At 45.2% G+C, this 25,879-nt stretch overlaps 1 protein-coding gene across 1 annotated transcript; it reads right to left on the reverse strand.

The window, feature by feature from the left end:
* Positions 1–1,027: 1,027 nt before the first annotated feature.
* Positions 1,028–24,558, reverse strand: PDK1 (pyruvate dehydrogenase kinase 1). The gene is made up of 11 exons (XM_075529252.1): positions 24,237–24,558; positions 22,513–22,654; positions 19,597–19,668; positions 16,749–16,933; positions 16,373–16,468; positions 14,943–15,020; positions 13,461–13,537; positions 11,668–11,766; positions 9,625–9,735; positions 6,373–6,486; positions 1,028–2,006 (listed from the first exon to the last, which is right to left on the reverse strand). Exons 1-11 carry the CDS (start codon positions 24,448–24,450, stop codon positions 1,866–1,868), a joined length of 1,329 nt encoding a protein of 442 aa, XP_075385367.1. The 5' UTR covers positions 24,451–24,558; the 3' UTR covers positions 1,028–1,865.
* Positions 24,559–25,879: the final 1,321 nt, after the last annotated feature.

Below are 25,879 nucleotides of genomic sequence, written 5' to 3' on the forward strand. Positions count from 1 at the left end.
CCTGTATAAATGGACGTGCTTATCAGCGTGCATTTTGCATAATGCTTTTGAGGTGTTCCAGCTCAGTGCATTCCCCAAAGATAGATCGCTCTCGTCTAAATGAAAGTGGTACTTTCAAGCATTTCAAATTTAATTTTTAAATACATTACCCTGTCCCGTAAAATGGAGACATGGCCTGGGCATCGGTCTCCCAGCCTTAGCTAATCAAGCAATCCGCAGACCTGACGCGGGACCTGGCTCCAATTCTTTGCAACGCCGAGCCCACCTGTGAGTCTTAAAGCGGAGACGACGGCACCTGCGGTTTCTCGTGGCTTTGAAGACGGTATCTATTACATAAGGAGGCTTACAAACGTTCCTAGAACATCCTATGATCTTTTCATCCCATTCTTCCACAAGGTTTCTGAAGCCCCTCTGCATCAAAGCGTTTCTCAACTGCAAATCCCAATAACAAATAAATGCAAAGGACTACTGTGATAAACCCAAGACGGCCTTTTTCCATGAACAAGGTCTGGATACTTCGATAAAACCTATGCTCTTATGCTGAGACTTAACACACATGTGATGCTGATCCTCCTTATCTGACTCTTCTCCCGCGCTCGCTTCGTGCACCGTCTAGTTGGCGGCTGCACCTTTTCACGGCAGCAGGCCTGCGATTCGCTGCTTTTGCCGTGGCTAGAAATCTGAGCTGAAACTAGGCGAAATCAAGACTCACAAAAGACCTGCCTGTTACTTTAGCCCCTGTGGCACAGGGCTCCCTTTGGAGAAGCGGTTCCCTGAGTAACGCCAGCGAGGGGAGTATACGTACCTCGGTAGAAAGGGGAGCATGTACCCCGACAGATTCAGAGAGCAGGAAGGGAGGGGGACGCAGGGAGGCGGGGCATGAGATGCTGCCTTGAAGGCATTGCAGGGAATGATGGGAAACAATGTGTGTGACTCGTTGGACATAAAACGGATCGTCTCCTCGGTAACCCTACACCCAATTCAAAATAAGAAGTGTTTAAAAGAGAAAACAGTACAATAATAACACTTTTCACTTCATTTTTTTTTTAATTGAGTGGTCATCTAAGCTCCCTGAGGAAGCTTCCCAAAATGTGAACTCCCAGGCTCCAGCCCCTTGCCACTGATTCGGCATCTAGAATGTGGTAGAATCTGGCAGAACGGTTTCTCAAAATCTCCCCAGCTAACCTCCATAGCTGTGCTTTGTCCTCCACGACTCCCCTCCGATTTTAGTGGCAGCTAGATGGTTTGCTTTTAAGGTTACATTTCCCCTTGCATTTTGACTTCCTGCCCAGATGGAGTGAATTGAATGTGTGGCCTGGACTTCGACCCATAGAGCTACTGGTTCCAATCTTTTCCAGAGAATGTGAAAGCAGCTACATGACTTCAGGGGTAAGGCAATGCGTGGGGATGCTGAAAAGTACCCAAAAAGGGATTGCTCGTTCACGTGTAGTGAGTAACTGTACATGAATGAATGCCCTCTGCCCTCAGCTGTCATCGGCAGAACGCCCCAAACAAAGCAAAGATGGCAGCTGGCAGTCTTAAGACAATGTTCCTAGACAGCTACAAACATGAAGTATATTTTAAAACTACAGAGCTTTCTACAGAAACCCCAAAAGTCCACCACCAAGAGGGGAGCTGACCCAAACACAGCTGTTTAAAAATCTGTTCAACTAACTCAGAAGGTGTCAGTGTGGAAAAGATCATCTCATCCTTGAGGAGATGTCACAGGCATACATGGGATTTGGGTTCCACTCAGTCTATCTAAACGGTTAATAGTGAAAACGACAGGGGAAGTATTTGGCGTGACGCAGTTGTGAACAGAGTACCGAATCCACGTCTGGACTGTCCCGGCGTGCCACCTGTGTCTAGGAACTGCGGAATGTGGTCATGTCTTTGGGCTCCTTGCTCGGGATACACCAGTCATCGGCCTCGTGGTTGGCGTTGTAATGCCTCCAGGCAGCTTTGTTGTACACGGGGAGCCTTTCGACTGAGTCTGCTGACAGGGCCTGGAAAAGCAAGCACCGCCTAAGTGTGGCATTTAAAAATTCTCTACTTGAGAAAATAGACAAGGGCACAAAAGTTATGACAAATTAAACAGTCCTGTGTTGGCTTTAAGGAGCCCTGGTGACTCTGTGCGATAAGCACTGGGCTGCTAAGCACAAGGTCGGTGGTTCAAATCCACCAAACGTTCCGCAGGCAACAGATGAGGATGTCTACTCCCACTCGGAGCACAAGTTCCCAAACTTACTTGGCCTGCCGCCTCCTTTTCAGAGAAAAAAAAAAAGTACTCAAGAATCCCTCTGGCAATGAAAACCGTTTTTATGATCGCCTGCAATCTAGGATAAAGTGTAGGCATCTGCTTTTGCAGCCCCCCTGGATCATTCCCGCACCCCCCAGGGAAACACTGCCCATGTTGAGAAACCATAATTTAGTCTCAGAAACCCTGCCCAAGGGTCAGTGTGCCCAGTCAAAATCACTCAGTGGCAGGGACTATGCACTTCCTTAGCCACCTAGTGAAGTGGACATCGCTGAGAAGAAGTCCTTGTGGCACTTGCAGGTCAGTTTGGACTGTTAGCTGCATGGTTGATAGTGCGAATCTACCGGCCACACTGCAGGAGAAAAATGAGGCTGTCTGCCCCAGAAAGATTGACTGCTTTCCCCCAACTCCTAACCGTGCCCCGCCCCCCCCACAAAAAAAGATTTACCGCCTTGGAAGCCCCATATAGGGTGGCAATGAGTCAGAATCAACTCAGTGGCAGAGGGTTCTTGGACATGTTTGATAGATGTTATTAGCACTAAGTTTACAGCCCTGCTTGGCACGCACACGATTGAGTGTGTTCCCAGCTGCTAGACTGAACACTGTAAATAGGTTTAGCAGGTGACTCTCACAAAGCACGATCAAGACTAAAAGTTCACTAGCGGAAAAAAGTCTGCTAGAGAGTTAAATTACAAAAATTGATATGTGTTTTAATATATATAATTATGCTCATTTAATGAAATCTGTTTCTGTTATGTAGGTTTTTTTCCCTTCCAGAATAATCACTGTACTTTCTTTTAACCCATCATAAAAATACAATCAGTAAATATAGAACTAGTTACTGCATGAGCACGGCGCCAGTCTAATCCTGTGCCATCTTTTCCTGCTATAGAAGCCGCCCCTGCAGTCACAACACATAGCTGCACATCTAACACGTCAATCCTGTTATTCCACCATTTTATGTCAGTTTCCAGTAATTCACGCGAACCTTCAATTTACCAGAAATAAACGACTGCTTCCCCTTATCCTCTTAAAGTTAGGCCTTTTATTTGTTTGCTTTTAAAATCATGTTCTTGGGCTCTTACACGGCCCACACATCAACTGTAACAAGCACGTCTGCACACATGTCGCCATCATCCTTTCCTTTTCTTTAAGACTAAATCAGTTTGTTGGGACTCTCACAGCTAAAGTTAGGACTTTCCAGCTTCGGGCCACAGATTTCCTAGAAACTTCAATCCGGTACAACGAAACTTCCTTCCCGTATGCACTCTTTGGTATTGATTTCAATAATTGGGTGGCCTCGTCTTCTATTTTTCCAAAATGAGACTAAAAAAGGTTCACGTCGCACTCTCTTTTCATCTCATATTCTCTTTAAATAAAAATGTTGCCTTTGGTGGTTTAAAACCCTTGCAATAAAAATGTTGCATTTGGTGGTTAAAAAACCTTGCAATAAAAATGTTGTATTTGGTGGTTAAAAAACCTTGCCTTCATGTCTCTTTTAAAATGGCACACAGTTGAGATGGGGTGGGGGGTGGGGATGGGGGGAAGCCATAGCATCTAAAAAGAACTTAAGAGAAATCTTATTTTTTCCAATACAAATCCTTAAGCATTTTCTAGGTGCCATCTAGTGGCTAGAACAGGAAAATGAAGTCACCAGCTATAGGCACCACAGTGGAAGCTGGGAGCTTAACCCAAGGGGGCTGACTGAAGGAGCTCAGAGGTTCCCTGCCCTTCTACACCATCCCGACCCTCTGCATCACACAGCACGTAGGCTCCGAGGCAACGAGGGTTGGCTGGCTGTTCCCATGCAGTTTCGGTCTCAGAACCCCCCGGGAGCAGTTCTCTGTCTGTATTGGGGTGCTGTGAGTCAGAATCAAGCCCATGGCAGTGGGGCTTGGGCATAAACACATAGGATGTTCCAGGGTAGTGGGGTGAAGGAGCCTCCGTTCCCATCCGGTGGGCTCGCCTGCCCACCAAACCGCAAACTCCCTGCCATCGAGTCCGTCCTGGCACATTTCCCCTTCACTCTGGGCAGGTGGTTATGCAACCTTTCCTCACCCCTGCAGGATCCCACCAGCTCCACCATCAAGCACAAAAAGCAGGGGGGCGTTGAGTCTATGAACCCAAGGTAAGTGCTCCGGAAAGACTCTTGGAAAGAAAATGAAACTCATGTCAAGTGAGAGTCAGAATATAAAGATATACTTATGATATATAATATATATGAAGGCTTGTACAAATACAGGCATGCCTCAGAGATACTGCAAGTTCAGTCACAGACAACTAACTACAAGAAAGTGGTATCCACAGTAAAGCATGCATTGTTGTTGTTGTTGTTGGTTTCTTAGTGCATTTAAAAAGGAGCTCTGGTGGGTAGAGGGTTGGCTGCAGTTCAAAACTACTAGTCACTCTGTGGGAGAATGATAGGCTTTCTCCTCCCAGTAACAGTCAGTCTCAGAAACTCACAGGGCAGTTTCTATACCCTGCCCTAGAGTGCCACTATGAGTCGACTCAATGGCAGTGAGAGAGAATACAAAGTCATGCTTAGTCAGAAGACCCCAAGCAACCATTCTGATGCAAATGCGGGAGTTGGTAAAGAGACCCAAGGCCCATCTCTACACAATTGGACTTGCCCTCACAGATGGGTCACAACGAAGAGACGAGCCAGCTAGGGTGCAGTGTAGCACCAATGAAACACACAACACCCCTCTAGTTCTTTAATGCTCCCCCGCCCCTATAATCCAGTTCTATCTTACAGATCCAGCTAGTCCAGAGCATGTGCACTGCTACAGATAAGAGCTCTAGACACAGAGAATCCAGGACAGATAAACCCCTATATGAGAGTAATATTGAGAATAGCAATACCATGAGGGTAGGGGGAAGTAGGGGTAAAAGGGGGAGAAAGGAGGACCCGACAGCAATGATCGACATACAACCCCCTCACTGCCACCCCACGGAGATGAGCACCAGGAACGTGGGTGAAAGGAGACAATAGACAGTATAAAATATGAAAATAAAAATGATTCATAATTGTTCACAAGTTTGGGGGGAGGGGGAAAAGGGCTCCAGTCGAAAGAAAATATTTTGGAAATGATGATGGCAACATATGTACAAATGTGCTCGACACAACTGAAGTATGGATTGTTATAAGAGCTGTAAGAGCCCCCAATAAAATGATTTATTAAAATGTTAAATAGCAAAGTTTGCTTATACTGTCCTGTAGTCTACTAAGTGTGCAATCGCATGCTGAAAGCATCTGAAATACTGAGAGTCACCAAAACGTGACACGGAGACCGAAGCGATCAGATGGTTTTGGAAGAACGGCACCGGCAGACTCGGCCCGACCTTTAACCTGTGACAAACGTGACACCTGTGCAGGGCGTGCAGCGAAGCACAAACACGGCATATCTTACCTAAACCAAATTCTGCACGCTTAATTGGTTTCTTGGTGCTTAAAGAAACCAATGTTGGAAATCACATATAATGTGTGCAAAATATAGCTCCTTCAAGAAAGACAACGTGAAGTCCCGGCCTGCAGACCTCGGTGGACATCAAAAGATCAATGGATGATGATGGCAGCATATGTGCAAATGTGCTTGCCACACTGGAGGAATGTATGGGTTGTGATAAGAGACGTAAGAGCCCCTAAGATAAGTATTTAAAAGATAATAATTTTTTTAAAAAATTAAAAGGAGAAAAATGCCCCTTGGATATTATTCTATATAATAAAAATATTAGCTAACAAAAGTTATTTTTAACAATAATTTTATCAGAAATTTCTTGTGAAAATAAAATTATTATCTAAAAAAATAAGATCGATGGATGAATGTTCACTTTATGTTAAAATTAACATAATAAAATATACGTAATAAGATATGTATAACCTCTTAGGATTCCCCTCTTCAGCCCGTTTGTTTTCCTATTAGCCCTCGTCCTGATCACGGCTGCTCAGCGTGTCCGCCCTCAAACTCCCGGGGCTCATCAGTCCACAAAGACGAGAGCATGTGTACAAAACGGATCTTGGATTTACATCGCCTCAAGTAGCTGGAAACTTCCACCTGCAGTTAAATAGTGTGGCTTTCCTTGCACTCCCAAGAAGGCGCCGTGAAGAGCCATACCTTAATGTAGATGACCGCGTCTGTGCCGTAGCCCTCCAGGGAATACAGCTTGAGGTCCCCTTGGAAGTACTGCGCATACAGGCGGGAGATGGGCAACCCGTAACCAAAACCAGCCTGGGTGGGGAGGAGAACAGTGATTCCAACAACCGCTTTCACAAATGCCAAGTCATGCCACCGAGGGACCCAGGGCGATGAGACTGACAGCAAGGGGCTCCCTGACCCTTCAAGGCCCACCCACCAGTGGTGAAGCTGAGGCTTACTTGCCCCCACCCCTGTGGTCTCTCAAAACCCCATCCTACTGTTTTCTATAAAATAATTTGTGGTGGTCTGGAAAAAAAGCAAGCTCCTTTTCCTCAATGACCAATAGTGGGTTTTGAGTATATTCAACGTGTTGGCTCTTTTAGGATCAGGAGTGGAAAAGACAAGCAAATGTTTTGAGAATGATGAGGCCAACAAATGTACAAATGTGCTTGACTCAATGGATGGATGTATGGGTTGTAATAAGAGTTATATGAGCCCCAATAAAATAATTTTGTGGAATATAAAAGACTTTCCCCCAGCTTTGTCTTCCCCAAATATATGCCAAACATTAGAGGCTGTTTGCCAGCACATGGGGCGAGGTCAGATGCTTAGAGATATTCTCCCTGAAGGCATCTGGTCCACTCTAGATGAGGCTCACACCCTACAGATAAGGATAGTAATTGTTTCCAGGGAAAGCCAGAGAACAAGCCAAACCTGCTCAGTGATGTCCAAAGTTAGGCTGCCATCCTGAATCTAGGACCCGCCCATCTTGTCACATGTGTACCCCCAATCCCTCCCCTTCCTATTGTGTGTACCCCTAGACTGTCCCCCTTCCATTACTGTACCTATAGTACAACCCCATCTTGTCCTTACCTGTAATTAGGGGGCTTGCCTTTGTTCGTCATAAAGAGCTCTCCCCTCCTGGCTCTTTCCCTGTCCCCTCTCCTTGTCCTTCCCCTCCCCCACTTGCCTTGCTGTCCCTCCCTCTCCTGCCCTCCCTGCATGCACTGTTCGTGGACCTGGCTGTTGAGATCATGGCTATGCAGGAGATGAGCATGCTACTATGAAACGTGTCTGACTCCTTTATTTCAATCTCTCTTCCATCTCCTTATTCTATGACTTTATTATAATCTGTATATATTTTAACTGTACAATTGTGCCTATGGAGCCTGAGATTAGTTGGGGGTGGGGCTGGCCTGCCCCCACATGATTTTTAAAAAAATGAAATTAAAAAAATGATGATGGTGGCATATGTGCAAAAATGTGCTTGACACAGTGGAGGAATGTATGGATTGTGATGAGAGATGTAAGAGCCCCGATAAGAGTTTTAAAAAAAAGAGTGGGAAAGACTTGTAGTGGCCTGCCCAGCATAACACATGACCTCTTCTCGAATGGGGGGAACCTGATAGGTTAATTGGTCCTAAAAGAGGTCCAAGAAAACTGCGTACGCAGGTAGCTTGGGCACCCGCAGTAGCCCTTTTATCACGGCTCTCCCCCAACCACACCTATGGGGAGTTTGACTCGTTCACACAGTGGGCCTGGCTCACTGACGGCGTGACACACCAGCCCAAAGTCAACGAGCATTCCAGCAGCCCTCTCAGGAGTCACCGAGTGAGGGGCAGAACGCGACTTACTGACACCCACGCCCGCTCAAGGCCAGCGTGCTGACTGGCCTGCGACTTGGAAGCAGCAAGCCCGGGCAACTGATGACAAAGAGGTGTGGGAGAAGTGCAGACGGTCTCTATCCATGCTGTGTGGTGGGCTTCAAGTCCCATGTAAAGGCCACCGGAAGTGCTCGATCATCATGTGGTCAAGGAGGCCACGCATGGCTGGCCTCTGTCCAGCATCCCCGTGTTGGCAGAAGGAAGGCATCTCTGCAAGCTGGTCTCCCTACCGCCACACGGCGGGCACAACCTGCCAACACCCGAGGCCAGTGCAGAGCCTCCAGCGTGGTGCCTTTGCCCAGGGGTGAAAGATGGAGCACACCGGCTCTCTCCGTCACCAGGAGGACACCGCCTGTCCCCAACAATCGATAAATACTCTGGGATGCGGTCGACTCCCCGTCTAAAGCACTTCTTCCATTAGCGCTACCCATTGGCTCACATAATGCATGTCCTCTGCGGACCTGTAAAATGTCGTGTCTATGCCGTAGGATCTTACACAGACCGCCCTCGCTCAGAAAATCCTGTCTGTGCCACAGAAGACATCTAACTGTATGCCTCAAGCCCCAAATAACGGCTTGACCGGAGAGCGAAAAGGCCGGATAGAGACTCAGGTATGCCTAGAAGACAATATTCTCTCCAGGATTAGAGGCCAGGGATTTGGCAAAGGGCTCTGTCGAGAGGCACGAAATAAGGGAAGGCTCACTTCAGAAACTGATGTTATTATACCTGCTATGGGTGATTGGGATGTTTAAAAAAAACAGCATAAAAGATGATAGCTTGAATCATTCAAACTGGCGATTAGCTCCTCAGAACTCTAGATTTATTTCAGTGCCTAGAACATGAGATCTTTCTAATAAAATTACCAGCACCCAAGGGGAGAAATAAATCAACAATGAAGATTAAATCTGTGTTAACTAAATACTAATAAAACTAGCTAACTTATTCATCACATTTCTAACAGTAATATAAAATGTGATTTACAACGTAGAGGGAGGGTGAGTTGGAAAGGGGAACCAATTACAAGGATCTCCATGTGACCTCCTCCCTGGGGGATGGACAACAGAAAAGGGGGTGAAGGGAGACATCGGACAGGGCAAGACATGACAAAATAATAATCTATAAATTATCAAGGGCTCATGAGGGAGGGCGGAGCGGGGAAGGAGGGGGAAAATGAGGAGGTGATGCCAGGGGCTTAAGTGGAGAGCAAATGTTTTGAGAATGATGAGGGCAATGAATGTACAAATGTGCTTTACACAAGTGATGTATGTATGATTTGTGATAAGAGTCGTATGAGCCCCTAATAAAATGATTTTTTAAAATGTGATTTACTACATGCAAAGCACTGATCATCTATCATTATTAAGCCTGGCCATGAGAACTCCAAAGTAAACAAGCAAACGTACACCCCACAGGCTGTTTTAAATGAAGAAAGTACTTATTTTTAATAGATTCCCTCTTCCCTGTGGACCACCATACCCACGTGCTTAAAGGATTTGTTTGGCATCAAGAGCCCACTACTAGAGGCAATTCACAAAAACACGTTTGTCATAATTTCTTGATCACCTACCAGGGGCACTGCTCGGGATGTCGCCACACAAGGCCGGGGTGCGGTTGAATACATGTAGTTGAAGAGTCTGTCGATTTTCCTCAGAGGTACACCTCCTCCACGGTCACACATCTAAGGCAAGAACCAGCCACACTCTGGGACCACGTCCAATTAACAACACACTGCACACCCACACCCACAGTGCCACGGTTTGGCCACAGGCTGGAGCCCTGGTCTGCAAAAGGCGACGGTTCAATCCAGGTGACAAACGTGAACATGACCCTCCACGGCAGGCCTGCTGCTTCCTTAGGATGTGCAGTCTGATCTAGACCAACCTCTGACGCTTTGTCTACTTACTGGAGTCCCACAAGGCAAGCTTCTCTTGGATAGAAAGGTACATTTTTTATTCTTTCCTGGGGGTAAGTTTGGCAAATAATATCTAATTTCAAACACATGTAGGTACCTTTTGATTCAACAATTTCACTTCTAAAAATTTATCCTAAGGAAATCATCAGAAAAGTATTCAAGAAAAAAATATCTATCACAGCACTACTTATAGGAAGTAACCCAGATACCAAGCTACGCAGGGGATTAGATTCAGTAACCCTAAAAGTGAATACTGCGCAGTCATTAAATGCTATACAGAGCTGTAACGTGCTGACTGGAGAGGCAGCCACAACATGCTGCCAAGGGAAGTTTCATGTATCAAAATGACGCTGGGATTAATCCAAACTAGACTGTTACAATCTAAATAGTTAAATACAACCCCCAATGCTGTGAGGGGCGATACTGGGAGAGTAGAGGGTGAGTGGGTTGGAAAGGGAGAAACAATTACAAGGATCTCCATGTGACCTCCTCCCTGGGGGACGGACAACAGAAAAGGGGGTGAAGGGAGATGTCGGACAGGGCAAAATATGACAAAATAATAATTTTTAAATTATCAAGGGTTCATGTGGGAAGGGGGAGCGGGGAGGGAGGGGAAAATGAGGAGCTGATGCCAGGGGCTTGGGTGGGGAGCAAATGTTTTGAGAATGAATGATGGCAACAAATGTACAAATGTGCTTGACACGATAGATGTATGTGTAGATTGTGATAAGGATTGTACGAGCTCTCAATAAAATGATTAAAAAACAGAATAAAATAAATAAAAGGCATTAGAAGAAATTCTACAAACAATTGTGTGCTAACATATTTCCTGACCTGGATCTAATGGGCAAATTTCCTGAAAGATATAAGCTATTGAAATGGATGCAAACTAATCTGAAATAGACATATCACAATCAAGAGACTGACTCATCCATCAGAAAATTTGTCACACAGAAAGCCCAAGCCCAGATGGCTTTACTTGAGAAGTTTAACAGGTGCTTAAACAAGAATTATCACCACATCTTTCCTAACACTTCGACAAATAGAACTGTCCTTCCCACCTCATTCCCTAAGGTCAGTATTACCCCGATATCACACCAGACAAAGACGTCACAAGAAAAGTATGAATATTCCCTAGGAATGTAGGTGCAAGAGCTTTCAACAAGCTTGATCTTGCTACTTTTAATCACTATTGCACAGCTGAGGTTATCTGAAGGGGAAAAAAGGCATCCAGAACAGAAAGGATATAATATTGTATCTAGGAAATTCGAAGAAATGCACACAGAAAAATGATGAGTGCTAACACAGGAGCACAGCAAGGTTGCAGGATATAAAGTCAACCAAGTCCAGCTACGTGTCCATCAACCAGCCACAAACAATCCAAAGTGCGGTTAAGGAAACAACTCCATGTACAACAGCATCCAAAGGAATAATATACTTAGGAGTAAATTCTTAGCTGTCACGTATCAAAGGAGATATTCCTAATTACTGGTAAACAGGCTATCGCCAGGGCTTGCTTTAAGTCGAATCACCTGTATTAGGACCAAAAGACTCATAATCTGCCAGATAAATGAAGCAATAGGCGTATTTTTTGTCTGCAACAGGATTTCTTTAGCTAAGAAGTTATTACATCTTTTGGAAATTATGTACGTGGTTGTTATTGCCTATCTACAAACGAAGAAGATTCAAGGCACTTACCTTCACAGTCAAGTCCTCCTTGCCTAGCGTAACATGAACTTGAATAGGAGGATAGACCCCTTTGTCAGCATGGTATTCCATAGTTGCTCTCATTGCATTCTGAAATACATTTGGGTGACATCAAAAACATATTTTTTTAAAAAAGAAGAAGAAAAAGAGAGATGAGTTAAATATTTTCAAAAGTATATAAACACCATTTGAATTTTTTAACAGCTCAGTGCTTTGGAAATGTGCCAAAGAATTCACAATTCTAATAACAATATTTAAATATTTCCTCTTTAAAATAATTAATAGGTCCATTTTGAGGAATTTGGAGAGGTATTTTGATATAAAGATTCTATCTACCTTACACATATTTTTAAAAATGAGACTTTTAAATACTTTTAACCAGTTTATATGAAAAGAGAAAATTCTGTCCAACCCATTTTACAATTTTAATAGACAACGGGCAAACCGTAGCTTACTTTTGAAAAGCTTCTTTTTTCTCTTTTTAAGAACCAATTTAATTGTCATACATTTAAGAAATTTTTTTCACTTATAACTACCAGTTATCATGTAGTAACAAGTCCAATTCACCACTAGCTCGAAACAACAGCTATTTCACTTTGGAAGGCAGTTCTGATGAATTTTAAAGACTAGAGAATGCACCGTGGTACTGGACAACGTGGCACAGGCACTGCTTTGTGTTGGCTGCTCACTGCAAGGGCACTACATTGAAACCAGCAGCGGGAAGATGGGACCCTCCTCCTGGAACAGGTACGGTCTGCCCTGTCCCACAGGGGTGCGATGAGTCGACATGGACTCAGTGGCAGCGAGTTTTTGGAATTTGGTCACGGAGCACCAATCAGGAGTGCCTATCCCTGAAGAAGAGATCCTGTCATCGCACCTGAAGATGGTTTAAGATAGGTTCCAGATGAAAGACGTGACTACTGGTATCTTAGAAATGTTATATAACATGGGAATACTTTGTTTTTAAAGCAACACAGGGCACAGAATGTTTTATGTGTCTGAAATGTCAAAGAAAAAAATAATTTTATTCCTAGAAATGTCAAGTACCACTTAGTTAACCACTTCGGTAGAAAAAATTTTTCTCTTTTGGAGTAAGATACATATTAGGTACATTCTTGCTCTCCTGGAACAAATAAACATTTTTGAACCCATGAATCACTCTCATCATATTCTAAGGTATCTGGTCATTTTTCCAGTTTCAGTGCTTTGTCCTTTCCTATTATCAGACTGCCAGTGGCCTCTTCTTTGTTCTAATTGTCTACTGGATGGAAAAACAATGACTAGATAACTGTTTTCAGCCAGAGGAGACCAGTACAAGTCCTCATTCCCACCCACCTCACGCTTCCCTGTCTAGAACAAGTGTCATATCACAATGAAAGTAAAAAGCTGAGACTCAATTCTATTAAGTATTCTGTTTCATAAAACATCCCTTTATTGAGCACCTACAATAGGCTTCCCTGCACTGACGTTGATGCTATTCCCAAAGTGCCCAGCAAACTTGAGTGGGGCTGACCTACCTAAGAGGACGCAGAGGCTCAGAAATTGAGTGACTTGTCACTAAGTGGCTAAGTTAAGGTTCAAACCCATGTCTTTCTGACTTCAAAATATGGGCTTATGACTATCCTGAGCTCTCCATCAGGGCTTATGAAGGGCCATGTGACCCAAGAGCGCACAAGAAGCAACGGTTCATCTGTTAGTGAAGCCGAGGCATACTGAACGTTTAACGCAGATTCCTACCGTCAAGAAAGGAGCAGTGGAGGTTGCGTAGTTACTGTTTTACAAACCTTGAAAAGCTCAAACACCATGTGATAGAGATGAGATGGTACGTAAACCACTTGTATTGGTTGTCCTGGTGATTTTGCTACAGAGCAGAGGGAGAAAACACATGAAAGAACAGATGTGTTTAATGCATTCTCAAGAAAAAGTCATGCAGCGATGAAAAGAAAACATTTACTCTGTGGGACTGTAGGATTTGGGGGACAACAAGCACACCACGTGCTCTTCACTGCACTGTCGGTGTTTGCACCCCAACTCGCAGATTTACAGCCAACAGGGGCAACCTAAGTACTATAGTCATTGCTTGCCATCCTGCACACCAATCTGCAATCCTGCATGCCAATCTGCTCACCTCCCTCCACCTGGTCTTCTCTGCTAAGATGACGGACTCTCAAGCATATAGTCAGATTTTTATTTGGCAAAGAGACGCATTAACAAAAGCCTCTAAATTCCAGAGGCCACTTCATGGTCTGTCAAACTCAATTCTCTCTTCAGTTGGGTAAGCTCCTCCCCGTTCTCTGACTCTAACATCCAGAATAAGGCTTATCCACTGCCATGGGGTCCATGTTGACTCACGGTCACAGTGACCCTAAAGGACAGGGATCAACTGCTCCACGGGGTTCTTAAGAAGTACCCTGCCTGACCTTTCTCCTGCAGTGTGGAGCGAGTGGTGGATTCAAACAGCTGACCTCACAGTTAACAGCTAAGCACGTGACCATTTTGCCACGAGGGCTCATTAGAATAAGGCTCAATAACAGTCTATTTAATTTTGTTCTTCCCACCACCTTCTTAGCCACGGTTTTCCTTCTATCACACCACACCAGGTCTAAAAGAAAGAAGGGGCCTCGGGAATCTCCTCCCAAGGCAGCTAAGCCTTTTTGTTTGAAAGGCACTAGCCAGGGTAGAGTGGGAGCAAGATGAAGCTTTCTGCTCCTGGAAAGATGGACAGGTTTGGAAACCACCGGGGCCAGTCTGCCCTGTCCTCTAGGGTTTCCGTGAGCTGGAACGGAATTGATGGTGGTGAGCTTGGTCGGTCAGGCTGCAAAGACAAGCATCGGAGAGAACTTTGTTCTCAAGCGGATGAGCGTCTTTCTTTCCCCTTCTAAACCCATCTTTTGACTCTCTCACCAGCAAAACGCGACTTACTACTCGGCAAATCACGAATAGCAAACCACACAGGACTGGAAGGCAAACAAAAGTTTAAAAAAAAATCATTTTCCTGGCATCAGGTTTCTCTGAGACTAACCAGAAAATAAGAAATGATTAAAGACCCAAAGCTGCCCATTGAAACAAGCAAACATGTGCAGAAAAGCACAAAGAAATCTCTTCTCATGAATCCCACCTCAGTTTATTACAAGAATTTTTTTTTCTTAAATTGCTCTCCTGTAACCTTCATCTCTATTGATAAAATGTTCTTTTTTAGTCAAACCAATTAACTCCTCTACTGATCACGGCATTAATCCTTTAGGAACAGATAACATCAAGCTTACCGTTCAGTTCTTCGAGTTCTAACTCGGGAGAGCTGACATAATATAAATCACAGAGACGCCTGGCACTCTCATAGCCATCTAGGTGAATCAAAGAAAATGCACATTCAGGAAACAGTAGTGACAAGTGAAATTTTAAATTTAATAGAAGGAAATACACTTTAATCATCTTGGTGTAGGGGAGGTCTTGGTATGGGTGAAAATGTGACAAAGCCTAATAGCCCCAGAGGAAGACTGACAGATACGCATGCGTGTTGAAAAAGATATCATAAAAACCAAGTAAAGCAGTAAGCTGGAGAAAATATATATACATACATATATGTATACATCTATATATGTGTTTATATAGTTATGAAACAAAAATGTGCAGACAGTACGAGGACTTCTATAAAAATCAATTAGAAATAGGCAACAGATGTGATAGGCAACTCATGGAAGTGAAAATAAAATGACCAATAAACAGACCAAATGGAGGCCTGGTGGCACAGCGGTTGCGCTCTGAGCTGTGATCCGCATGGTGGGCAGTTCAAAACCACCAGTAGCTCCTTGGGAGAAAGACTGGGCTCTCTACTCCTGCGACCAGTTACAGCCTTGGAAGTCCACAGGGGCTGCTGCAAGTCAGCAGTGACTCCATAGCAGAGAGGGAGGAAGACAAATAAAATTCTCCTCAAATGGACTAAACGCAGAACAATGAGATAACTCGCTTTCCTCCATCAGAGTGGCGAAAATGTAAACCGGAAAACGTTCATAGTTGGCGAGGGTTCGGGGAACAGGTGCTCTTAGCCATAGCCATTGCTATTTTGTTAGTTATGAAAATTTCAAACGCATGTAAAAATGTCAATCTTGCCTTCCGAATTATCAGCAGAAGTCAGCAGAGAACTATGAAGACTTGTTGCAGTGTTTTGACCGATAGCGAGCAATGAAAACAAGCCAGGGGTGCCTCAGAGGGGGCAGCTCAAGGCATCAGATCCCCCACACAGCCATTCAAGCCCCTAGGGTGATCCCCTGTGGACTGCTCGAGGCAAGATGGCTGTAATCCAGTAGAAAAATCTACAGATGTCCTTACAATATAAAAACCACGCACCACGTATATGCGCATTTGCACTAAAAATACAAATGTGGAGGAGAACGCAAACCAAGCTGTCATAAATTAAGGCTCTTGCTATTGGAAGCTAGAAAGGGCACTAGAACTTTCTCAAGCGACACAGATCCCCTGCACAGTACCACCATACCTTGCCTAACCACGCACTGGATCCAATAAAGGTCTGATCCTCAACATAAGGCACAAATAGGTTAAAAAGTCATTTTCAAACAATCCACATAGCTGCTCTTAACATTTTATCTCACGATATGAACAGTTGTTTTGGTAGCAAGAGAGAACAATTCAGCTTGATTTTGGCATCCTTTCTGAAAGGAGAAACTGAAAGGTTTACCTTTAATAACGTCAATTACATTGCAGTTTGGGTTGATGCTCCCGATGTGCTTTCGATGAGAAGGGTTGCCTTTGCCTTTCCCACCAAACAATAAAGCTGTCAAAATAAATAAATTAGGTGTCGCTAATCTCCCTTTCAAAGGTCTGACTACTATTTTATAAGTGTTGCCAAATACCAAAAAGGAGTTTTTTCCTCGTGCAGATACAAACAATTTTACGTTCAATAAATATACGAGGTCTATACAGGTGTTCTGTTTCCTTAACAGACATAATAAAATGAAGCTAAAAACTTTTCCATAAAGCAAAGCTTTAAAAATATTTTTTAAAGGTACCAACGCATTTTATTTCGGCTCTTCTCTCCACCACCAGATACTCACAGTGCTGATTGAGTAGCATTCTAATTGAAATTCGACTCATGTAGAAACGGTCCAGAAAGTACTGAACGTTCTGGCTGGTGACAGGATCCACGCCGAAGCTCTCCTTATATTCTACCACCCCCTGGGCCATCGTGGGAATGACGTCATTGTGTCGGTTCCTGATCCGTATCACAGTATCTGTGAAGCTAAACAAACGTGGCTGTCCAGATGGCCGCATAGTTCACCAACAAATATTCAACAAGCAAGCTCAGCTGTCAAAATGGCCAAAGAGCTCAACAAGTTTAGCCAACTACGGTAAACAGAGCGATTCGTAATTCACCAGCAAGAGCGACCTTCTGTGTTTTCCGGCACTTACTTAAAGCTTGTTCCAGATCAGAAAGCACAATGCATGAACAAAGGTGTACCAAAAAAAGAGAGAAATCCTCTTGATGTAAACTCTTGATGCATGTGGTCTATTTCCACATCAAAATTTATAGGACTCCTGGTGGTGTACTGGTTATGTGTTGGGCTGATAACCTCAAAATCTTTTCATTGATACCATTAAATCACATTTAAAAATATACGGTATGTCAAAAAGTCCTGGTGGCAGAAGGAGTTGAATGCTGGGATGGAAAACACAAGGTCAAGTCGGAAACCCACTAGCTACACCATGGGGAAAAATGAAGCTCTCTCCCAAAAGACTGACCCAAAAGAGCAGCTCTACTCTAGCCTATTGGCTCAGTATCTATCATCATCTATCTGACAACAGGTTTTGATGGGTATATATGCGTGTGTGTACATATATGTAAATGTGTGTATATGTTACTATGGGGTTCCAGTTCACACACGCGTGGGTTTTACTCCAAACTAAACAGGTTTAAACAAGTCTGCAATCAATGGATAGCTGCAGACAAGTTCTCTCAATAATACCCTTATCATAATCTCATTAGAATGCCTTCAAAAATAGATCCAATACAAATAACAGCTTCTGAATAGGCTTTCATGGTAAGCTGCCCTCCAGCTGTGAAATGAAGAGCGGGCTTGACTGGGGGTTCTGTTGGCAGTGCTCACCTAGCTGGGTGTCCTCCAAGGGGCTGGCTGCCGAGACCTAGAGGCCCAAGCCCTCCCACTCAGCGCAAAAAGCACAGCAGATCTCTTCCTAAAACAGATCCAAGTTTCTAAAGGGGATCTGGAAGTACAGTTTTGTTGCCTAACCGATTCCTTTCTCCGTCATATTGAAGTGTACTAGAATGTAAAGCCCTCACAGTTCAGGTTTTTAAAAACTTGTACAGTCTTGTCTTTGCCTCATCGGGTGCAAGGTTTCTATCTCCAATTAAAATTATGTTTACAAACGCTCCTGAGAGTATCTGTGCCTTAAATTCAAGGCATACAGGTCAGCTCAAAAGACATGGCAACTATTTTGGGGGATCCCAAAGGAGTGATCTTGGCAGTCTTTCTCCAAGGACACAGGCCAATCAAAGGAGCTTACTGTAAGGAAAATTGTTGACAAAATTGGAAACTGGATTGGTGAGAAGAAAAAGACCAGGAACGTTTCACTGCAGAATTTCTTTTTCAATCTTGACAATTCTTCAAGGGTAGCAATGGCAGCCCTACAAGAAATTTTTGGAAAACCTTCTTCTACCCAACCTTGATCTTGTCCCTTCAGACTTCTTTTTGTTCTCAGACTCAACGAAAAGGAAGATGTTTTGATTACTTTAAAGATGCCAAAACTGTAATTTTGACAGCAGTATATGTCCAAGAATACACGTTCTTTGAGGAAGAGTTAGATGAAAACGCTGTCTTCAGAACTGTAAAGACCTACCTAGATGAATTGTTGAGAAACAACGGCTTCGTATTTTTATAATTTTGTTTAATAGAGGCTTTTATGATTTCATAGTAATTCTTTGTTTACCCTTGCATTATGATCTATTACCTTTAAATGTGTAACCAACTCCCAAAAAAGCAACTATTGACCCAGTAACACAGGGAAACATCTAGATTTCTATTGTTCACATTTGAATGGTGTTCTGAAAGTTTTTAAATAGTTAAGAAAAACATGACCAGGGTGCAGTATAGCACCAACAAAACACATATCATTTCTCTACTTCCTGAATGCTTCCTCCTTCCCACTACCATGACCTAGTTCCACCTTACAAATCTGGCTAGACCAGAGAGAGAACATACATTGATAAAGGTAAGAGCTCTCAACACATGGAATTCAGGACAGATACACCCCTCAGGAACAGTAGTGAGAATAGCAATAGTAGTGGGATAGCCAGGGAGGGGGAAGGGGAAGAAAGGGGGAATCCATCACAAGATTGGATATACAGCGGCCACCGCCCCGCCCCCCCGCCCCACTGCCCCTAAAGGGAACAAGTAACAGATATGTGGGTAAAGGGAGACAACGGACAGTGTAAGATAAGAAATAATGATAACAATACATAATTGAACAAGGATTGATGAGGGTGGGAGGGTGGGGAAGGGAGGAGTAAAAAGAGGAGCTGATACCAAGGGCTCAAGTAGAAAAATGTTTTGGAAATGATGATAGCAACATATGTACAAATATGCTTGATACAACTGGTGAATGGAATATTATAAGAGTTGTAAGAGTCCCCAATAAAATGATTTTTAAAAAAGAAAGAAATACACGAAAGTGTTCCTTATATCCAGCCGAGTTTGAGTCCTGTTACTTGCTTTGCCCATACGTGCTGTTAGTGAGTAGACGCATACACTAACCTAGAGTAGGAGGAAACGAAAAGGCAATCGTTTTCCTTAAATTGAACCAATTTAAGCCTAATACATTTTTTTTAACACGATAGCTAACAGGTAGGAAATTGTTTTCAGATTAGGGTCAAAATAGTGTACTTACTCATAAAGAGCCTTAGCATCTTCAGCACTTTTGTCCTTAAACTCAAGAAGCTCCTGAAGACTCTGGATGTACCTAAAGTATACATTAAAAAGTTCAAATCTGTGAAAATGCCCAAAAGCTAATTTCAACATTTCTTAATTCAGAATAGTGCTATAAATTATGGCTCCTGCGGGACTTTTATACCCTCACATTCCAGCAAATGTGTAACAGAAGGGACACACTGTTTCCTCAAAGCATACATGAAATCTGATTTAAGAATTTTAAGATGTCCTACTGCGCTTTTTTGAAGCCTGCCGGCACAATGAGTAAGCACTTGGTGGGCAGAGTGAATCCACCCAATGACCTGCTGCTGTAGAGATTTACCATTGGGTGGCATTAGTCCATCTGTCCTCGTGATGACCCCACAGAGCCAGTGCTCCTGCTGTCTAGGGCTGTCTCGGCTGGAAGCCTATGGGAGCAGACCACAGGCCTCTTCTCCCTCTTCTCTAGTGGCTTTGAACCCAATCCCTTTGTGTGAGCAGCCAACAGCTTACTATTTCATAAGAACTGCAATCTCTAAAGATTAAACCAAATGCCATTGAGTCAATTCTGACTCCTAATGACCCTGCAAACCAAAGAACTACTTCCTAGGGGGTTTCAGACTATAAATCTTTACATAAATGGATAGTCTCTTCTTTCTCCTGAAAAATGGCTGGTGGTTTCTTTATCAAGAAACGCCTCAAGGTCCTTGTTCTCAGCTGTATCATCCAAATATCAAAGGTTGTCATTGAGTCTTCCCCCAATCCTGACGGCACTTTTGTCTTCATGTACTGCAGTTGCCTGGGTTATTTGCTTAGAATATAAATAGAATGAGTATGGTGAAAGGATACAACCCTGAACAACACCTTTCCTCACTTTCAAACATGCAATATCTCCTTTTTCTGTTTGAACAACTGTTTCTTGGTTTAGGTAGAGGCTCCCCATGAAGACAATGACATGTTCTGGAATTTTCACTCTTGGCAGTGTTATCTATAGCATGTTACGTCCCTTTGTATGCTCAATAAAACACCAGTAAACACCTTTATAGTGTTCTCTGATGCGACCAAGCTCCACCTGAAATCAGTAACAGTATTTCTCATTCCACATCCCCTCTGAATTCAGTTCAAATGTCTGGTAGCCCCGGCTCTTCTGACACCTACTCTGGTCTTTCTTCCTGTCCTTTTATTACTAGCCTTTCTGCTTCTGGATGTCATCCTACACCTCAACTGGTCTTCTGTCACTAACATTCAATGTATACAATTTCTCCAATGCATCAAATTTAATTCAAGTAAAATGTACTCTAGGCTTGTATACTTTGGCTCTCAAGGATTTGTTTTAATTTTCTGTAGCTTCCACCTGAATTTGCACAGAGCAACTGTACTTCAAGTTAAATCTTCAGATTTGGGGTTTGTTTGGTGTTTTGGATGATGAAACAGACGCCATTCCTCTTGAATGTCGTTATTCCTTGCAAAGCAAACCTTGTGATTTGTCAGATTCAAAATGGTCAGTGCTATTTCATTAGCAGTTCACTAACAACTCGGATAGCAATCTTTTCTTTTAAATCATTTTATTGGGGGTAGGATATCAGTCTTGATGAGTTCCATTTCATGCTTTTAACTTCCAATTTTACTTCCAAAGTGCTCCAATTCCATATAGAATGCCCATGCCAATATTAGTGAATGTTTCCCGCTATTTTTTCTTATTTTGAGTCATGTCCCATCAGTGAATAAAGGTTCCAAAAGCCCCATTTATGTCATTAAGAAAGATTCTACCTTCAGGTACAGACTCTACTTCCAAAGGAGCATAAGCTCCTGTAGAAAAGGGCATTTTTCCCATTGTTTTCCATCATAAAGCCCTGGTGGCACACATAGTGCGTTACACATTGGGTTGCTAACTTCAAGGTCAGCAGTTCGAAACCACTAACCACTCTGCAGATGAAAGAGACTGTCTACACTGGTAAATATTTAGTCTCGGAAACCCACAACAGCTGTTCTACTCTGTCCTATAGGGTGGCTATGAGTCAGAATTGATTGGACAACAATTAATCTGGTTTTGAATTCCATCATATTGCCTACATAAACCAAATTTAGAATTGTTCTGTATTTGAACTAGATAGTATCTGATTATCACATAGGCAGAAATAATCTTTATCTCACTTTTTGAGAAAGAAGATCACATACTATAAAAGAAAGCTAGAGGCTCTGTAAATCATAATTGAGAAATTCCTGCAGCTGATTTTTATCCTCTTCAGACTTAACACCAGCCAATTCTTTTGTGTTTAACTAATAGTGCTTAAAAGAATACTTTCAAATGAATACCGATAATAAAGATAGCCACATACGCAGGCCCTCCTTTCATACCTCGACTTTTTGGAAAAGAAATCAAAGTTAGTTTGAGCCTGCTTGAGGAAAAGCAGCACCGATACAGAGGGAACGTGAAAGGAAAGGAAAGGGAGCGAGGTGTAAAAGGCCCTGGGCACTGCCCGAGCACAAGAGCTCAGTAGGCCTTTATGAATACCTTTGTCCATTTCAAGTGGAGGCAAGTGAGGTTCAGAGAGAGGTGTAACACACCCATGCTCATGCTACTACTAGGTGACAAATCTGTTACCTAAACCCAGGAGTCCCCGGTCATGTAAGTTTAATGCACTCAAGTGTTCCCCAAAAGACTGGAGTTCAAGTCCACCCAGCAGAACTCAGATGAAGAATGGCCAAGTGAAGTATTCCTGAGAAATTAGTCGCTGAAAATTCTATGGAGCAAAGTTCTACTCTGACACCCCCCAGTTCCCCGAGTCAGAGTTGGCTCAACAGCAACTGGTAAAGAGTGGAAAAGCATTTATTTTAAAGTTGAGTAAAACTCATGGACCCCATCAAAATTGGAAACTCAAGATGGACTGCTTACCAGCTTTGCACCAATTGAACCGATGGCGTTCTGAGCAGATTGTCTGGCAGGAGACTTATTTCTTTCATTATGTTTGCCAATCTAACGGGCAATTCTTGCCTTAGAAACATAAATGAGGTTTTTTCACAAGCATCCACAGATCCTGAAATCAAACATGGCGGGGAAAGCAGTTAGCAGACTTAGCAGACCCCATCAGGCAACTGAAGTCCCAGGACAGGGAAAAATTAAGGAGAAGTTACCTCAGGGGCCAGCAAAATGAAATCACCATGACAGAGCACAGAACAGAGCTCCTTGCCTCAGGGGGCCTGGGGGCAGGATGCAGAACCCACCCACTGTCATGGAGTTGATTCCTAAAGGGGCGCAGTAGCAGGCTGCCCTATCTTTCTCTGGAGGGGTGGCTGGTGGGTTTGAACTGCCAGCCTGCAGCGAGCAGCCCAACTCACTCTGCCCACTATGCCACCCAGGGTCCTTGAGCTATCCAGAAGAATCTTCCAGTTCCTGGAATTCTTTTATACAGCAACTGCTGTGGGTTAGGCTGCTAACCATAAAGTCAGCAGTTCAAATCCGCCAGCCTCTCCTCAGAAGAAAGACCAGACTGTTCCTGTACAGACTGACAGTCCGGGAAGTCCTAGACAGGATTTGTATAGGATTCAGAGTCAACTCAATGGCAGTGAGTTTGGTTTGGGTTACAGAACAAGGTAACCTCCTGAGTGAAGTGTCAGACTCCCTTAGAGCAGACTGCCCTTGTCCATTCACATATCACGATTCTAAGCCTGCTGGATGCCTTACCTCCATTTATTTCAAGTTCAACTAAAAAGTTATTTCAGCAACATATTTTAAACTATTTTAATTTTTTCCCCCAGCAGAAAGAACCTTAGCAAACACCGGACTGGAGAAAGCAGTTATGGTATTAAAGGAAAACACTTGCCGGTGAACGTTGCATTCACCCCGAATCACACTAGTGTCTTTTGAAAGTAAAAACAAAACTGAGGGCGCTGAGCCAAAAAAAAAAAAGTTGCCTGCCACTATAAATATCTGCCACTAGAAACGGTTTTAAGATAAAGTTGCCAGCCCTGCCAATAGTCTTCCAGGCCCACCCGTGACCGGACAGCAATCACCACTCAAAAGACAACTTCTGCTCTGCCCAGACGTGAAGGCTGCACTAGTCTGGCCCCAATGAAGTCAAACCTTAAGGGTCTCCAACTTCGCGGTTCTCCCCGGCGGGGCAGGCGCCCAAAGCTGGGCGGGCAGAGAAGGCGGGCCGCCCGCACTGCCTTCGTGCTCCAGGGGGGTGTGCGCTGGCCCCAAGCCTGCGGGCGGCGCGCGAGCGGCCGCTGCAACCCTGCACGTGGACCCCGCTCCGCCCCGCAGATCCCAAGCCCAGTCCGCAGGGGTGTCCCCGCACTGGGACCTGCAGCCCAGCCCCAGGCAGGGGCCTGGTCCCTGACCCGGGTCGCACGGGTGCGCTCCCAGTCGGGAGGCCATGCGGAGTTCGGTCCTTGTGGTGGGTTTAACCATGTGGGGAGACCCCTGCCCCCTCCCCCAGTCCGTCCCCCCCCCCCCCCCGGTTATTTCACGGGAGCGGCAAGCGCCTGCCCTGGGACGCAGGGACCCGCGCGGGAGGAAGGAAGTGTCCCCAGGCGCTGCGGCGCAAACAATGAAGAGGGGTGCGGCGAGGGCGACACGGGCCCGCACACAAAGGCCGGGGCGCGCCTGGCACTCACCGAAGTCCAGGAACTGCTTCATGGAGAGCGGCGACGGCGAGAAGCGCGCGTAGAAGTCCACTTGGCAGGGCACGCGGCTGCGTTCGCCCGCGGGGCCGGGGCCGGGGCCAGGGCTGGGCTCCGAGGTCAGGCGGCGGAGGCAGCGGTGGGGCCGGGGCCGGGGGACACCCAGCCGAGCCCAGGCCGCTCCCCGCAGCAGCCGCGCCGCCCGCATGGCGAGCCCCGCCGGAGGAGCCCGAGCCCGGCGCCGGGTCGCCGTGGCCCAGCCTACGGAACGACGTGGCGGGCCCAGGGGGCGGGGAACGGTCGTCCGCGCCGCGGCCACCTCCCGCTCACGAGAGCGCCGCCGGGCGGGAGGGGCAGCGCAGGCACCGCCCCGCGCCCAGGCCCAACCCTCGGCCTGCGGGCCTGCGCCGCCGAGGCCCCGGGGCAGGGACCCCCGCTGGGCGTCCCGGGTCCCGATCCGTCGCAGGCGGGGCCCTGCGTGCCGCCCAGGCCCTGCGTGCCGCCCTGGCACCCCGCTTGCGCGCCGCGCGCCCCCTTCCCACGCTCTTTACGAACAAATTCCACCGCCAGAGCCAAAACACGCAAGGGCAGAGCCCCGCTGCGCTTCAAGACACTGCTGTGTCGCGACTGCCGGCGCCCTCCAGAGATTCACCTCTCGAATGCACCTCCGCTTTTTCTGGTAAAACAGGCTCAGAGAGTTTCGGGAGCCCACTTTGCCGTGCCCCAACCCAAACCACACTCACTGCCATCAAGTCAATTGGCGACTCACTCAGACAGTCTATCGGACAAAGTAGACTGTCCTATGGGCTGTAACTCCCGTCTTTCTCCCTTGGAGCAGCTGGTGGTTTTGAACTGCTGGCCTTGAAGTTAGCCGCCCTCGATATCAACATGCCTGTACCCAGGAAATCACTAGCTGCCCAACTGGAAGTTTTATCTTCCCTATCAGCAATGTGTGTAAAAGGATCCAGTGGCATTGACTGGGTGTTAGGTTAGACAGGGTTCTCTAGAGAAACAAAGCCAGGACACTAATAACTTTATGTATATATTTATATTGATAGATACAAAAGAAATAAACAGTTAATTAATCTATAAAGCACTAAAAATGGCTCAGTGCAACTCACTCCCATGAGACAGCTAGTACACTGCAGTCCTTCAAGTGCTGAGGGCCGCTGGGTAGTCCTCCGTGGAGCAGTTGAGGCTATCCTGCCACAGGCAGCAAACAGCAAGCAGGTCACCAACAGTCAGCCAGATGACAGGGTCCGACAGTCCCCAGCTCGTGAGATGTACCTTCCAGTAGCGTGGCGAAGCAGGTCTTGAAGGAACCTCAAGTTACAGTGACACAGTCCACAGGTGGGCATACCATAGATACTGTAGCTTGCGATGGAGGCACAGAATGAACAAGGCAGCCGCACACTGGTCCGATGACCAAAGAGCAAGAGAGGAGGCGAGGCTGGCAGAGCCATTGATCTCTCCGCCCTTCAACTAATCTCACGTGTGTTCATTGGCCATGTTGGCACAACAAACCTACCTGTCACAGACTGACTGCCTCGCTCTTTTAAATAGCTAAGGGTCACAGTTTGTCCACTCCGACCTTTCCAGGCTTCTAAATATTGAAGGACAAACCAAAACTAAGCCTA

This window comes from Tenrec ecaudatus, chromosome 13, assembly GCF_050624435.1.
Source record: "Tenrec ecaudatus isolate mTenEca1 chromosome 13, mTenEca1.hap1, whole genome shotgun sequence".
Taxonomy (NCBI): domain Eukaryota; kingdom Metazoa; phylum Chordata; class Mammalia; order Afrosoricida; family Tenrecidae; genus Tenrec; species Tenrec ecaudatus.